Source organism: Paramisgurnus dabryanus, chromosome 15 (genome assembly GCF_030506205.2).
Source record: "Paramisgurnus dabryanus chromosome 15, PD_genome_1.1, whole genome shotgun sequence".
In the NCBI taxonomy this organism is placed as follows: Eukaryota; Metazoa; Chordata; class Actinopteri; order Cypriniformes; family Cobitidae; genus Paramisgurnus; species Paramisgurnus dabryanus.
In genome coordinates, this window is record NC_133351.1 from 2,218,886 (window position 1) to 2,234,350 (window position 15,465).

Genomic DNA, 15,465 nt, shown 5'->3' on the forward strand with positions numbered 1-15,465 from the left:
CGCTCAATACAGCAGCGGACGCGCTTTCTCGAGCGGCGCGCCCCGGCGAATGGCGACTCCACCCCCAGACGGTCCAGCTAATTTGGAAGAAGTTCGGTCGTGCGCAGATAGATCTGTTTGCGTCGCCGGACGATACCCACTGTCGCCTATTTTATTCACTAACCGAGGGCAGCCTCGGCGTGGACGCATTGGCACACAGCTGGCCTCGGGGGATGCGCAAATACGCATTCCCCCCAGTGAGCTTAATCGCACAGACACTGTGCAAGGTCAGGCAGGACGAGGAGAACCTTTTACTGATCGCCCCATATTGGATGAGCAAGAATTGGTTTCCAGAGTTAATGCTCCTCGCGACAGCCCCTCCCTGGCGGATTCCCCTGAGGAAGGACCTTCTTTCTCAAGGAGGGGGCACATTATGGCACCCGCGCCCCGACCTGTGGGATCTCCATGTGTGGTCGTTGAGCGCGCGCAAGGTTTAAGTGATTTACCGCAAGCGGTATATAACACAATCAACGCGGCACGAGCTCCGTCTACGAGACGGGCTTACGCGTTTAAATGGAACCTTTTCGTCACCTGGTGCTCTTCGCAACGCGAGGACCCCAGAGAATGCCCTATTAACACCGTGCTTTTATATCTTCAACATAGGTTAGACGGTAGGCTGTCACCCTCCACCATTAAAGTTGATATCGCTGCTATTTCTGCTCATCACTCACTTATTAACGGCAGAACAGTTGGCCAGCATGATTTGGTTGTTAGATTTCTAAGAGGCGCTCGTAGGCTAAACCCCTCGCGCCCTCCTTCTATTCCTCCCTGGGACCTGTCCATGGTGCTGAAAGCCCTGCAGGCCCCCCCGTTCGAGCCTTTGCAGTCTGTGAGTCTGAAGCTTTTATCAATGAAAGCTCTGACCCTGCTAGCATTGGCCTCAGTGAAGAGAGTAGGGGATTTACATGCATTCTCTGTTGACGACTCGTGCCTTCAGTTTGGTCCTGCTGCCTCAAGTGTAACATTGAGGCCCAGACCAGGTTACGTGCCCAAAGTTCCCACTACTCCTTTCAGAGATCAAGTGGTGAGCTTGCAAGCGCTGCCTCCGGAGGACGCAGACCCAACCATGGCTTTGTTGTGCCCCGTACGCGCACTGCGACTCTACGTGGATTGCACGCAAAGCCTCCGGACCTCAGACCAGCTCTTTGTTTGTTATGGTGGCCAGCAGAAAGGGAAAGCTGTCACTAAGCAGAGGATGTCTCATTGGATAGTTGATACTATCGCCCTGGCTTATAATCTTCAGGGTATTCCTTGCCCCTTTAATTTGAGAGCGCACTCCACACGGAGCGTTGCCTCATCTTGGGCTCTAGCTCGTGGTTCCTCGCTAACAGACATCTGTAGAGCTGCTGGTTGGGCGACACCTAATACGTTCATTAGATTTTACAGTGTTCGTATTGAGCCTGTATCCTCTCGTGTTCTTTCCTCACCAGGGGGAGCACGGAGAACAGTCTCACAGGTCGGCTTGCAGCCTCCATCTGATGCTTCATAACTGTATCAGTATGGAAGGCCTTCAGAACAAAAATGCGTAATGGTTTGAATTGTTCTTCCTCCGCTGCCTTGGCAGCCTTTGTTGCGGAGCATTGGCTGTCAGCCTTCACTAGCTGCATCCTCGCGAACCTACGTGTTGGCTCGGGCTCCACATTGTGTCCCACCGGGTTCCTTTGTGAGTATTTTCCGTGGGGTTAATCCTACTAGCCCACGTTTCCCTTAGCAGAGCACTGCTTTGCTTACACAGCCACGGCTGTCATTTTTTCCTCAACTACGGTTGACTTTCGCCCACCATTAACCCTTAAGACGGGTGGTGGCTTCCGCAGCGTTCCTATCCCGCTCAGGTAGGGCGCTTCCCAGTCGCTGGCACTTCTGTGGGGTTAAAGGAACATCTAGTGCCCGGCCTTCTGCCTTAAAACCTAATTCTCCTTATCCTTAAGTGGAACCGGAGGGCTTTACGCAGACACTGGAAGAGGTCAGCCCCTAGTGGCGTTTTGATAGGGATTCCCAATTCGTCGGTCACGACGTGACGTCGTAGTGACCGACTGAAAGGGAACGTCTCGGTTACGGATGTAACCCTCGTTCCCTGAAGGAGGGAACGGAGACGTCACGTCCCGTCGCCACAGGTGCTGCCACCTGCTGTTACGGCCGGTCACACTTTCCGGCTTTCTCAGCGAAAAAGAAGCTAATTTCCTCATTTGCACCTGCTGCTTATATACGCACCTGGCGGGGCGGCGCCAGCATTATGCAAATATCTCAATGCCAAGTTCATTGGCGTTTTAGTAGTATTCGAAGCAGATTGGTCTCTCTAAGCGAGTTCCCAATTCCCAATTCGTCGGTCACGACGTGACGTCTCCGTTCCCTCCTTCAGGGAACGAGGGTTACATCCGTAACCGAGACGTTTCTTGTAAGCAAAACCTTGATTCCAATTTCTTTAGACATTTTTAGAGTGTTTTTCGGGGAAAACTCCGTGCATATAACGCACTCCTCCAAACGCAACGGGTTGAACGTTAAATAATTTATTGCACAATAAAATGGGTTACAAACAATGACAAAAACTGTTCCATAATTCATATTAAACTCAAAAGAAACGAAAATAAATACTATTTCATGTTACTATAGTTAATATGTTTAATTATAATTTTTCAAAGCAGATACGAAACGAAATAACGTATTGCATCATCCCGTAAATAACTGCGCAAAACTTATGGATACTCCAATCAAAGCTTTAAATTACTGCTGTCCATTTACATAATCAAGAAGATAATAAAACTTTTTTGATCCCGAGCTGGAGAAATTAGTTTACAGCATTAACGGGTCACGCGGTCAGTAAGCCCTCACCTGCCTGACTGATGTCACTATGGTACTTTGCTCCTCTCGCAAAAGTCTTGGAGATTTCCAACTGTCGTTGCTGGGCTGAAGTTTTATGCTTTACTAAAGGTATGTTTGGTGCTCCCAAGTCCGACCAACGCCACATGATAGTTAATCATCACAAGATGTGATTTTAGATAGTGGCATTTCCTCGCTACGATAGTCAGACATATAGGTCTACAGCCGACCGCGCTAGCCTTCATAACTATAGTTGGCATGTTTGACCATTATAGTTTTAAATAATTATGCTATTATTATAAGTACCAACGCGCATTTCGTGCTGCCCGGTGACCTTCTTGCACCTGAATAATGTAATGCGCGTGGCTGTGAGATTTCCTTGCACTTGAGATTTTGTTATTCGCGCAGTGAGTGAGTTGGTACAGTTCCATGGCATGCAATAAATATCAGAGCACCTGGGCATGACGCGCTTAAATTAATGGCTTCATTTTTAAGAAGATTGCGCCCGTGACAGTAGGCTATTGTGTGTATTTAAGTACTGAAACTAAGTAATGAAATAACAATTATAAGACATGCGCACATAATAAACCCCTATATATGTTTAATGCACCGTCCCTCCCCCTTGTGCGGAAAGCAGTTTTTTTCTCTAGAACCCTTGAACACAGGATGGAAGACAGTAAATTATGATTAACAATGACTTTTGTGTATAGTTCATATCATACACCATATGACTTCTGTAACTTTCACCAGCAAAATAAAGAAAATATAAAAAAGTGCGGTGATGACGATGATGAACTCAGCACCGCGGTTGACATCTCATTACTGCGGTGATGCGGTGACGCGGTTATCGTCACAGCCCTATGATAAGGTAATGATCTTATAGGATTTCAAAAATCATGCCGCTTTAGACAGTGCTAAAACATCCTATCAATAGCATTTGTAACATAATGTTAAAAAAAAAACTTCTGTAACCACAGCGTGTGCCTAAGCTGAACGCCGAGAGTAAAAAGATTCTACTTTGGATGAAACGCTCAACTTGTCAATGTCATTTCTTACTCCAATCACTGATCAGACTGACCTCAGATCTGCCCAAGCAGGTGCTGCATCATTCCTCAATCTACGCACGCTTTCATAAAGAAACTGTAAGCATGACCCTGTAGCAACAAGAGTCCTGAACCAGTGGACAATGTCATTGATCTCCTACAGCAGAACTGGGTTTAATGAGACACAAAGGAAACTGCTGTTCAGAAGAGTCTATAAAATCCTGACAGAGCATTACATCTAACGATTGTGCTTTCCAAAGGTAAGATTTAGCTGAAATTGAAAATAATTTTATCAACTGACTAAGAGGCTGTTTACACTAAGCATTAACATGCGTTTTCGACAATCGGCTCACAAGTGGATGACGTTAATGCCAGATGTAAACAGTGTACAAAACGCTTTGAGCTCGTCCACTTTCGACCACATTCAGAGGTAGTCTTTCAGTTGTGGCTGCTGGGTTAGCGCTATATGCTAGTTAAAGCTATATGCTAACATTTAGGCTGAAGTTCTACTATTGATGTTACAGTTACGTTTTGCAGGTCCATACTGAAAAAACACAAACTTACCACTCAAAAAACGTCCATTAACAATCTCCAAACAATTGATTATTCCTCAAAATCTGTATCTTCATCTGATACAGACAGACTCAAACAAAAGATCTGTTTACACACACAGAGAGCTACTGAAGCTGCTGCTCTGAAAAACAGCCAATCAGAGCTGAGTAGGGTTGCCGCGGTGACAGAATTTTCTCACCGGTTAATCGGCGCGTCACAAACCCGGTGATCCCGGTTTCACCGGGTGGGAGGGGCTTATAAATGCGCATGCAGACTTACACATTTTACTTTCACTTTTGAATTACGCAACTGTTTAAATGCAGTGCTTGCGTACGCTGCGTTAAATCGCGTATGCATTTGTGTGCAATGCGAGTGCAACAGCTGGTTTAATTAAGTGCTTAAGTCAATGTGCCCATGTAATTCTCACAGAACCCCTCAGTCCCAAGCAGAGCAACCGGCTACTTCTCCAAAAAGCGCTGCTTGAATGATGGCTTTATTATTTTTCTTGATGAAAAACACCAGAACAAAACGATCTCGGTTATATTAAACATCATTTATGTATATTATGACAAAAACGAGTAAGCACGCGGCTTCTGCCTTCGTCTGTTCAGTCAGCTCGCCTCGCAAACTCTGACAGGAATAAATGAAATCTGACACCTGCTGCTCTCTGTGATGTGACGCGCGTTCAGCTCCGCTAAATTCACTCAGCAGACACTTTCAGTTGTAAGTGTTTGCTCTCTCTAACGAAACTAAATGATGCAATTACACGAAAATATCAAAACGACGGTGAAAGACGGTGTCGCGGTGGGCAAGTGATCTAACCGGTGAGAGGCTGAAGCACCGGTTATCACCGTTTCACCGACCATCGCGGCAAGCCTAGAGCTGAGCTCAACATTATTATTCATGACCCTTCCAAATAAGGTAATAATAGACCATTTTATTGTAAGGACAAATCCTAGGGTTGTAAATGTACATGTTAAAACGTTTCTGGATAATTTTTGCACTTAATAAAGCCACAAACCTTCTATGTAGATATCAGAAAACAATTTAACAGATTATTTCAATGCATTCTTTGGTACCTTTACATCAACAGTATCACCAATTGAAAAATAAAGACATACAATTAAAGCTATTTCGTTCAATTTGTTCATATTAGTGAAAATGCAATGATATCAACTTAGCCAGCAGGTATATGATAAGAGAATTAAAACACAAACACACGCGCGCCTTTGGTTATCTGAAGGTAGGGGGAATCAATCAATACCCGATCAATATATCCAGTAATGGATGGCAGCGGTACTTACGGCTGGCAGAGTTTGACCAGGTCATGGTCGGTGGTTTGCGGTAGCAATCCACGAATGTAGAGGTTAGTTTTACTGAGCTGCTCCCAGCCGACTGTGCTGCTGCTACTGCTGCTGTGATTGGTGCTGTTGGTTCCAGGACTGGGCGGAGCCATTGGATGGGAGGTGGGGCCAACAGGGGGCTGCAGGAAAAGACACAAACAAAAGTCTTGAAAAAAAAGATTAAAACAAAAAAGATAAGCAAAATGTACACAGTAAATAATCTCTAGGGTACTGAGAAAATACAATAAAAGAGAGGAAGACATGACTGGTTTTGTTATTCTGTAATATTAATTATTACAATGATCCAATCTGAAAGACTTCACTTTTATCAGCATGTAATGCTAATGTATATTGAATTGTATTATGTTACGTTACTCTTGGTATTATTGCAAAAAATATTTCTTCTTATATAATTTTCTCTACTTTTTTGGTGCATTGAAAGCTGGAAAGGCATGTCTGGCTCAAAATGACCCCTGATATCTATCATTATAACTGACTAAATGTCCCATACTCTGACAAAAAGTGAATTGTTCAGACAGTAAGACACACCTTGATTGGGACTTTCTCAGGTAAGCAGAGTATTAGATACCTGACTATTGACAGTTGTGAGATTACAGGAGCTGAATGAGGAGTGTCACAGAGACAGTTAATCTCCTTTACACTGCAGCATTTATCACACGGATTAACATAGAGAGTTCTGGAACAGGTCATTTAAATTTGTTTATTCAGTGCTTTTAATATTGAGAATGAATGAAACGAACAAACCAAAATGAATCTAAACAACAGTCCGCCAGTATGGCACATAATTTACACATAAACTAGCCCTCCTGCCAAGTCTAAATCCATTGCACAGATTTTGTCAGCGGGTTTCCGCACCGCGTTAACCAATCAGGACCTTGCTGTAGTAGTGATGTGATAATAGGAAGCGAGCGGAGTGGCGGATTCTCAGCGGAGTCGCAGAAGCCCCTCCCATGACGCGAATTTCCGCGTGAATGTCGAATGACTAGAATTTCACGAGCAAACTCAAATGTTCAAGCGTCCAACTACGCGCGAATAGTGTGTTTTTGCCGCCTCTGGTTGGACTGCACCATTAAGAGTCTTTAGACAGTTTTATCAGATTTATAAAAGACAGATCAGCTCTAGCGATTGTTTCTGGTATGGAAAAGCACGAGATCCGGAAGCATCCGTATGGGAGGAGGGAGCCACGAGCAAGCAACACACACAAAACATTATCCCACTATCTCTGGATGACTTATGATTCACTACATGTTCGTTTTGCTTACATTATATGCACTTAGACACCAATTACCAACAAAACATTTGATGCCCTTTTACGTACCGCCTGCGACTCATAACCCGGTTGGCCCGCCCCATTTCAACAAAATACAGCATTAAACAAACACACATGCAAAACTCCGGATAAACAAACTATATCCATTGCTTCCATAAGACTGGAAAGCTAAATAAGGCTTTATTTTCCTTACATCCAAAAACACACTTCTTCCATTGTTGAATCTTGATATAAAACAAAGTTGTCGCGTGCAGTGATGCTTTTAACTTCTACTTGAAGGAACAATGATAATGAGTGTCCTCGTTTTCACTCTGATTGACGTGTGGGCGTGCTTTTCAGGGGAAGTGCCCATAAAAGGAATATGGGGTCACTGATAGGTAACAGGTAAAAAACCTTCCGAAACTTGTAGGAAAGAAGAGGCGTGAGTTTCACCCAGAGTTATTGACACTTTGCATTTGTTTAGCATGAGGAATACAACTCTTAAACTGTTAATAAGTCAGAATGCATGAAGTAGCATTAAACCGGCCCTTTAATAAAAAGTAACTCTTAATATTAAAGATGTATTCAAAATAGAAAAAGCCAAGAAAGCTGTCATTCTAGTAAATCCTGTCCAAAAGAAAGTGTGCAACCAGAAGATCTGCTTCCTGTCTGTCAGCTCAAATGCTAAACTGGCAATGTGTGTCACTAGTGGGTATCTGTCCACTGTTAGGATGAATATCTGGCAGCGCTTTGATCCATATCTGCAGTGCAGTCGTATCTCTGCAGAAAGCAGATGTCAGCATAAAGTGGGTCCATAGAGGCCTGAGTCTCTAACCCAGGAGCACAGCTGATGAAGAGGACGCTTCCAGAATCTAAAGGAAGTGAGCGTGGTGCAGGAAGCCAAAGGGTGAGCTATTTCTGTAGAGCTGAACGCTGGTTTTGTTCTTAGACATTGTCACCTTTGCTCTGAGATGGGCAGGAAACGTGAATAAGTCCTCAATTTTATATTTAATGTCGGTAAAATCTCAACAATAAATGTATTATTTCGTTTAACCGAGATTTTACATATTAACTAGTCTACAACTATTTAGAAAGCATCATTAGGAATCCAGTGTAATTGACGTATATAACTTTTCATTCCTATGGTGAACCCTGCATGCATGAAGAGCAAATTGCATTTCACATAATTATGGGATAGATAGGGCGTATGGTTGCCTAGCAGCTAGCAGTTAAATTTGCAACATCCATTATGTAAGTCCTGCAAACTCATTTGACTTGGAGACTTAAAATTTCACAGAAGAGTTCCTCTCCTCATGGCAAATTTGCCTCAAGGACCCATGAACTTAGACATTCAATCATTTCAGCACTTGACAGCTTAGGTAAAGCTTTATTACCTTAAATATATTATTCTCACAAAGTGGACAACCAGTGGGCTTTATACATATAACAAGCAAAATCCATTCCTTTTACTTTATGGTACAATGGACGCACACAAAAAAACATTTTTGAGTACAATATTTGTATAATTTATACATTTAAATGCACTTGTTCAGTTTACTTGGATATGGCCGAACTAAATGGCGGCCGCACTTATGCGATTCAAAAATCCAAATTGGTTAGGGAGCAATAGGCAGGACAAAACTGACTGTGTCAAATGAGCCACAATATTACATTTGAGAATCTACCACATACAACACTCGAGTCCACATTGCTTTATTGTAAAACCTGAAACTTGGCATGATTTTTCAATAACCAACAATCTACTGCTATAAATATCATATACATTTCTCATGAAGATCCATATAAAACCTCTCTTTTATTAGAACTTTGGAATACAAGGCCAATGCCATTGAAAGTTTTTGGGAATTTCTAGACCGGCTGCAGATCTTTGAGGTCAATTGCTTGCTGGCTTCATTCTTCATACCATAAAAGAGCTCTTGTGTGGCAAAGACATCTCACTTCCATCCTGTTTGTATGGACCCAGATGTTTGGAGCCGTGGCGATCTTCCTGCTCGAGTGCCCTCGGCGTTCCCTCTTTTGTGGAAGTAACAAGAAAGAGGAAGCGTTTGGAATCTGTGGAATGCCGCAGTTACACAGTCTGCTGGATGAGCTCCAGTCTCGTCATTTACGCAATATCTTCACCATAAAATGAACATGAGATTCATTGTTAAAATACATTCCTTTGCTTTAATTGGTTGCTTTTTCTCTCAATGAATAACAATCATTGTTTCAAAGGTGTGCACTACAACCAGAAACTCAACACCAAACAACACCTTAAAGCTGAAGCGTGTCATTTCTGCTACATTAGTGTCACTGACCAAAAGTATAAAAACGATTTCCTTGTGTCTCCTCAATGCACCTCACGACTACTGGCTAACAGACAGACCCACCTCGAAACAAACGCTAATGCTGCTGTATTGGGCAGATCAGGATGCAAACACAGCAATGTTTTGATTGCACCATTAAGCCTTCACGCCCTTTCAAGGAAATCAACCTACAAATAATGTACTTACAGTAGAAATATGAAAGACTTTGAGATACGATTTTTTATAGTACTGCACCTTAAAAGCTCATTCACATGGAGACATATTTAGCTGTATACGTAAAAATTCTGTATTGTACCGGCGATTTTGAAACCGGGACCCAGAGTGGATAAATCCAAACAACACCTCTGGGGTTTCGTGTGTACAGCTAATCCGTATATTTTGTTAAACGATGATGTCATCACCCCACTGTTTTTAGCATCCAAGGACACGAATACATGAAGTTCATCAGAGTGTCAAAGTTCACGCGGATTTCATTGAAAAATGCGATCGATAAATACGCATCAAAATAAAAGTATGATAAACATAATGAAGTTGACAGAAATATATTACTATTGTATAGTAAAATCTACTTTTAAAATAATAAAAATATAGATTTTTAAATTAGTTTTATTTCTTAAGTAATATAATCACACTTAAAAGATTTTTACTTACATTTGTATTGTTTTTGTTTGATTATTTTAGAAAAAGTAAATTACTACATTTTATAAATTCAGTTTATTTAACATGCTGTTTGATAAGTGAAATGTAATTAACCATTAAAGAAAACGAATTGAATACAGACAAATTATAACAGAAAACAAAATGTAAAAAAACCTGAATTAAAAATAAATTATTTAAAATAACATTAAATGGTTTTTATAGATGTTTTATTGAATGCACGTGCGTTGTCGTGATTATGCGTCTGAGCCGAACTGAACATCCGGTCTCTGTTTGTTTAATTGTCTGACTAGTGGTTAAACTTAACTCTGAAACAAATACCTCGTCAAAAATATCAAATGTTTTTTGTTTCCTAAAGACGAGGGGAAACAGGGATAATGGATCAGCGCTATGTAAAGGAGGTTTGGCCGATCTGTCGTTAACATTTTATAAATTATATAGTACACATTTTACACAGTAATGTTTGCTCTGTGTCGTTTTTTATATGCTTTAGCTATGATTTGAACTAAGGTAATCTACTTGTTGTTTACTTTGTTTGTTATCACAAATAAACTACTCTAAAAGGACTCTGTTGTTATTGATTCTTTGTGGAGTTTACCGGAAATTACGTTTGTTCCACGAAAGCGGTTTGCTTATGTTGTTACTGCTGAAACGGTCTATACATAACCATCCATCTTACATTCAGTGTAAGACCTCCTTTTGTGTGTCACAGAAGAAAGAAAATAACACAGGATCTGAACGACATGAGGTAAACGATCACAACACTGAGAGGACGTATGATTGACAGCTGCTAAAAACAGAGATCTTAGTGCCGTGAAAATCAGCAGTGCTGAACAGCATATCATTTTATTAAAGGGGTACACATAAAGAGAGCATTTATGGGTCAGGACAGAGCCACTGTCTAATCGAAATGACCTAGTGGGCAACTCGATGTCCGCCCCTTTTACCATTGTCTGACACGGCTGCATAAGACAAGAATGTATGTCATGATAAATGAGACTTGAAATTAATAAGGGTGTGGATTATTGAAGGAATAGTATACCCATAAATACAATTATTTACTTTATCTCCTGTCATTCCAAACACCTGTATGGTTATTTTTCCAAAGCAGAATTATTTCAAGATTTATCAGGCGTTTTCTTCTCCATGAGTAAATTTAGAGAGAGCATAAACTAATGCTGTATGAAAAGGGAAACAAAAATCCCCACCATAAAACTCTTCTAGAGACCCCAGCCACTTCCTTTAATGACTCCCAGACAACTCAACGTGTTATTAGTTAAAATTAGTTAAGTCTAATTTAGTTGTGGTCATTAAATTAGTTATGAATAATTTGCTTAATGTGTCAAAGGGGTTACCGAATTAGCCAAACATCGAACTCACCTTTGACCTAGATGTTTAGTTCACGTTCACAAAAGAGTTACTGTAGTGAATACTATGTTAATAAATAAATTGAAATGTTACATAAAAATAACATTGTTTCGTTTGTACTCCCAGCTGCTAAAAAGGTGTCTGTTTCTATTATAGAGTAAAATCCAGCTATTATCCTGTAAATTCAAGCGTTCCAACAGGATGTGCTGGGAAAAAAAGACGCAGTGAGTCACATTGTTGGTCAAACAGGAAGTCCTTGAAACACGCTAATCTCTTCAAACACACACACACACACACACAATAAAGAGTATAAAGCATCACGCTTTGACATGCCAAACTGCTATTCATAAAGATGTTTAGGCCGCTGATGTATATTTTCTGCTGGAAATTTCTATTTCGTTTAACAAATAAACATTGCATGTCCAAGAAAACAAGGCGTCTATTTATCGTGTGGAAAGACTGTTTTGGGACAGACCTCTTAAAAACAAGACAAAACAGCTCATCTGATCACTGCACTGCTGAACAGCCTTCCAAACAGGAAATGAGGCACCAACTGGACCTATAAGCGGACAAAGCACATCTTTGAGGACGAGAAACCAGTGTTTCCCCCGTAAGGTCCTCTAGCCTGACGAAAACCCACGCATTCCCAGAGTGGAACTGGCTGTACTTAGAAACTCAAAGCCTGTTTGTGTCTCACATCTGTCCAACTATTCTGCTTAGCGGGGAGAGACCGGCTTCTTATCAGAGCACCCCAGACCTACACAGCCCATCATATCCGAGCTGGAAACACACTGAACTTCCAGTAACCGCCCTCACCCTGTCGAGAGATCCTGCTCGGCTGCTAAATATATGTAGGGCTATGAATATATGAATAATAGCGCCTCCACAGCCTTTCTTCTCCATCTTTTCCTCTATTAAGCAGTCAATCTCTTGTGCCGATGATAATTCATCAATAGACAATGCACTAAAAGCAAGCAACACACAAATACGAAGGCATCCGCAGATGTGACGATATCTAATTCCATCATGAGACACTGAGGTCACAAGGTCATTGAATCCAATCCACAATGACCTTTGAGTTACCTGTAACCGAGATCCTTAAAACGCGACACATTTCAGCCACAAATCAAAAGAAAGAAGAAATTATATTTTGCATAAAAAACATCGAGCATATATTTAACATTTATTGGCATCGCACCCTACACTAAAATCTTACTATTGCAGTAACACATCTGGGCATTTTATCTTTTAGTTTTTAAATTCTCATTATTCCCGATGTTGATTCTCATTACTGTAACACAATATTTTCTTTTTTACTTAATACAATGGAAATAATGTAATGAAGGGTAGTAAAGGGCACTACAGAAGGCATCTAGCGGTGAGATTGCAAACTGCAACCATAGGTATTGGCCGGTTACTAGGGCTGGGAAAAAAATATTTTGATTAATCTTTTTTTTTTACGTGGTTGATTCAAAATCGATTTTTTTTCTATATTTATTTCCGCAAACACTAAACGTAAGATTAACGTTTATCTAATTACTAGTCTTCTCCACTAGATGTCACCCTCTTTTTTCACCCTTTTTTGAGAGGCGAGCCTGTCATTCATTCAGTCTTTATTCTAATTTATAGCACGGGTCTGTTGAATGCTGTATTCTGATTGGCTGAGAAATGTTCTGTGGGTATGCATTCATTTCTGATAACCGCACACCTAACTTGTCAAATATCTTAAAATTAGGCATCAGAGCAATGTTTGTGGTAACCGTGGAATAAGAGGAATAATTGACTCCGGTCCTTATGGCCCGTCGTCAGTTATTCCTTAATATTCTAATCTATATTCATTGAGTTGAATTGAAAATAGAGTATAAAAATCGGCCCGAGAATCGGAATTGATTTGATAGCTTGTTTATCTAAATCGAATCGATCTGGAACATCTTAATCGATACCCAGCCCTACAGGTTACCGGTTTCAAAGTATACTGAGGTTTTAAACAGTCAAGGTTTCAAAACCACTAAAATGTTCTGTGACACCATCTCCAAGGTATGAGTTGTGTTTATACAAAAAAGTCATGTGATTGATTTGATGTTTACATTTAATATACATTACGAAAATATTATATATATTTTTTAAAGCACATTATAATTTAAAGGCTTTATTTTTACCTGGCATTTGAAAAGAACACATTTTAGTGTTGCAACCGCAATACCGCAACACCGTAATAGCATGAAACCATGGTATTTTGCTAAAGGTTAGCATACCGCCAAAATCTTACACCGGCCCATGCCTAGTTGAGCAACGTAGGCTACGCGTCAGTTTTCATATACTTCTGCGTTTTGAGGTAAATAGACAGCGACTTTTGTTGCAGTTTCAGTTAAATCACTCTTCAACTTGGCCCATCTTTGTTCTTACCGTCGCAAACGGAAATACCCATGACGTAGTTTTTTTACCTGACGGAAGGGGTTCTTGTGGACCAATCACAGCATTTATGGTCCACGTAGAATGGACGCACCCTTAAAATTTTGACAAGGTGCACGTCAGGCTACACAGAGCTACGCACAGAGTAGTTTGTCCGTTTAGGGCTGCTGTAGAAACATGGAAGTGCAAAATGGCGACTTCCATGTAAGGGGACCCATTTTAAGGTATTAAAAACCTTACAGTTCATTATGTAAGGTCTTTATACACCACTAAAAGCATAGTTATGTATATTACATAATTGCATTTCTGTCAAGCGATCCTCTTAAAAGTTGCATAGTGCACCTTTAAAAATAAAAATGGACATATCGGTTTTTATCGCATTAGGTTCAGAATAAGATTTGCATTACCATAATACAAATTTGGGGGAAGGTGATGTGCTTACTAATCTTTGAATGCAAAATACAATTTATATTAATTATTTATTATTATATTATTATTAAATTAATTTATATTATTGCTTTATTTTGCCCACAGACATATGCCAAGCAAAGGGTGCAATGTATCTTGTGAAATGCATGAATGCGTCAGATTAGAGAAGAGTAGTTTATGAATCAAAGCGTCATATGAGACCACAAATACACCCCAAACGTGACTTCTGACCATCACAGTTTAGTAAAACACATGCACCTCTGAAGAGGAAGAGAGGGGCAGGGCTGTGGATGTATATTCCCATCGCAGGAAAATGTTATGACGTGCACGAGACACGTAAAAACTTGATCAAATACAGGCCTATTTTTAAACTCGTGGGACGGGTTCGATGGGGCGGGTGAAAGAGGTGTGCTAAAACTGCGAATGAGGGCCAGTGCCGTAACACAATAAAATGAAACGCAAACAAAACACAACATACACAGTACACACCCAACTGAGGGGGAAATGACAGCTTTTCTTCGGGGATTAGTTTCAAGGCGCGCGGCTTTCGGACACGAGCAGTCTTTCAGTTGTCAATCAACAGAAGTCCTGCCCCAGACGTTACAATTATCCGCTACGTTGTTGTATTTACGATAAAAGTGCAAGGATAACACCCATATAGTTCCCACACGATACAATATCAAATTATCGCATCAGATCATTAATTTTTTAAAGGGTAAAATGTTAGATTTTACCTGTTTACGGTAATGCGACGTCCTCACTGTGTGGCCAGAATTGGCAAAAATCATCCTCAGCTCGCGAATCTCCGCCGACGGGTGAGTAAATGTCTTACAAATGTTTCTGTGCTTTTTATATCCAAGCGACGAGAAGGTAAAGTTGTATATCTGACTCTATACAACATAGAGACCGAACTGCGCGAAAATGTAGTCGTACTTTGACGTATCTTTATGACCGAATGGGAGAATTTGCGTAGCGGAAGGGTGAGCGGCGTGTATCCCACAGACTCTCGCTGTTATCGGCTCGCCCAGCCCGTCTGTTCCGCTCAGTTCATTGATCTGCGATGACTTCTCCAGAGAACTACACCTCCCACTATGGACGAAACCACTGCGCTGCTTACACGGGGGGGATTTGCACATAATCAGATCTTAAATGAAAACTTACAACAGCCTCCTTAAAAAAACACTACTCCTGATTGTGTTAATAAATAT

At 41.0% G+C, this 15,465-nt stretch overlaps 1 protein-coding gene across 3 annotated transcripts in view; it reads right to left on the reverse strand.

The window, feature by feature from the left end:
* Nucleotides 1-15,465, reverse strand: part of rbms1b (RNA binding motif, single stranded interacting protein 1b) — an 80,228-nt gene that overhangs the window by 50,525 nt on the left and 14,238 nt on the right. For 2 of the 3 annotated variants that reach the window (XM_065252351.2, XM_065252352.2), the window contains exon 2: nt 5,756-5,934. In XM_065252351.2, the coding sequence (XP_065108423.1) occupies nt 5,756-5,934 (179 nt within the window). Of the gene's footprint in view, nt 1-5,755; nt 5,935-14,991; nt 15,320-15,465 lie in introns of those variants that run through there. The other variant, XM_065252353.2, reaches the window with a different exon arrangement.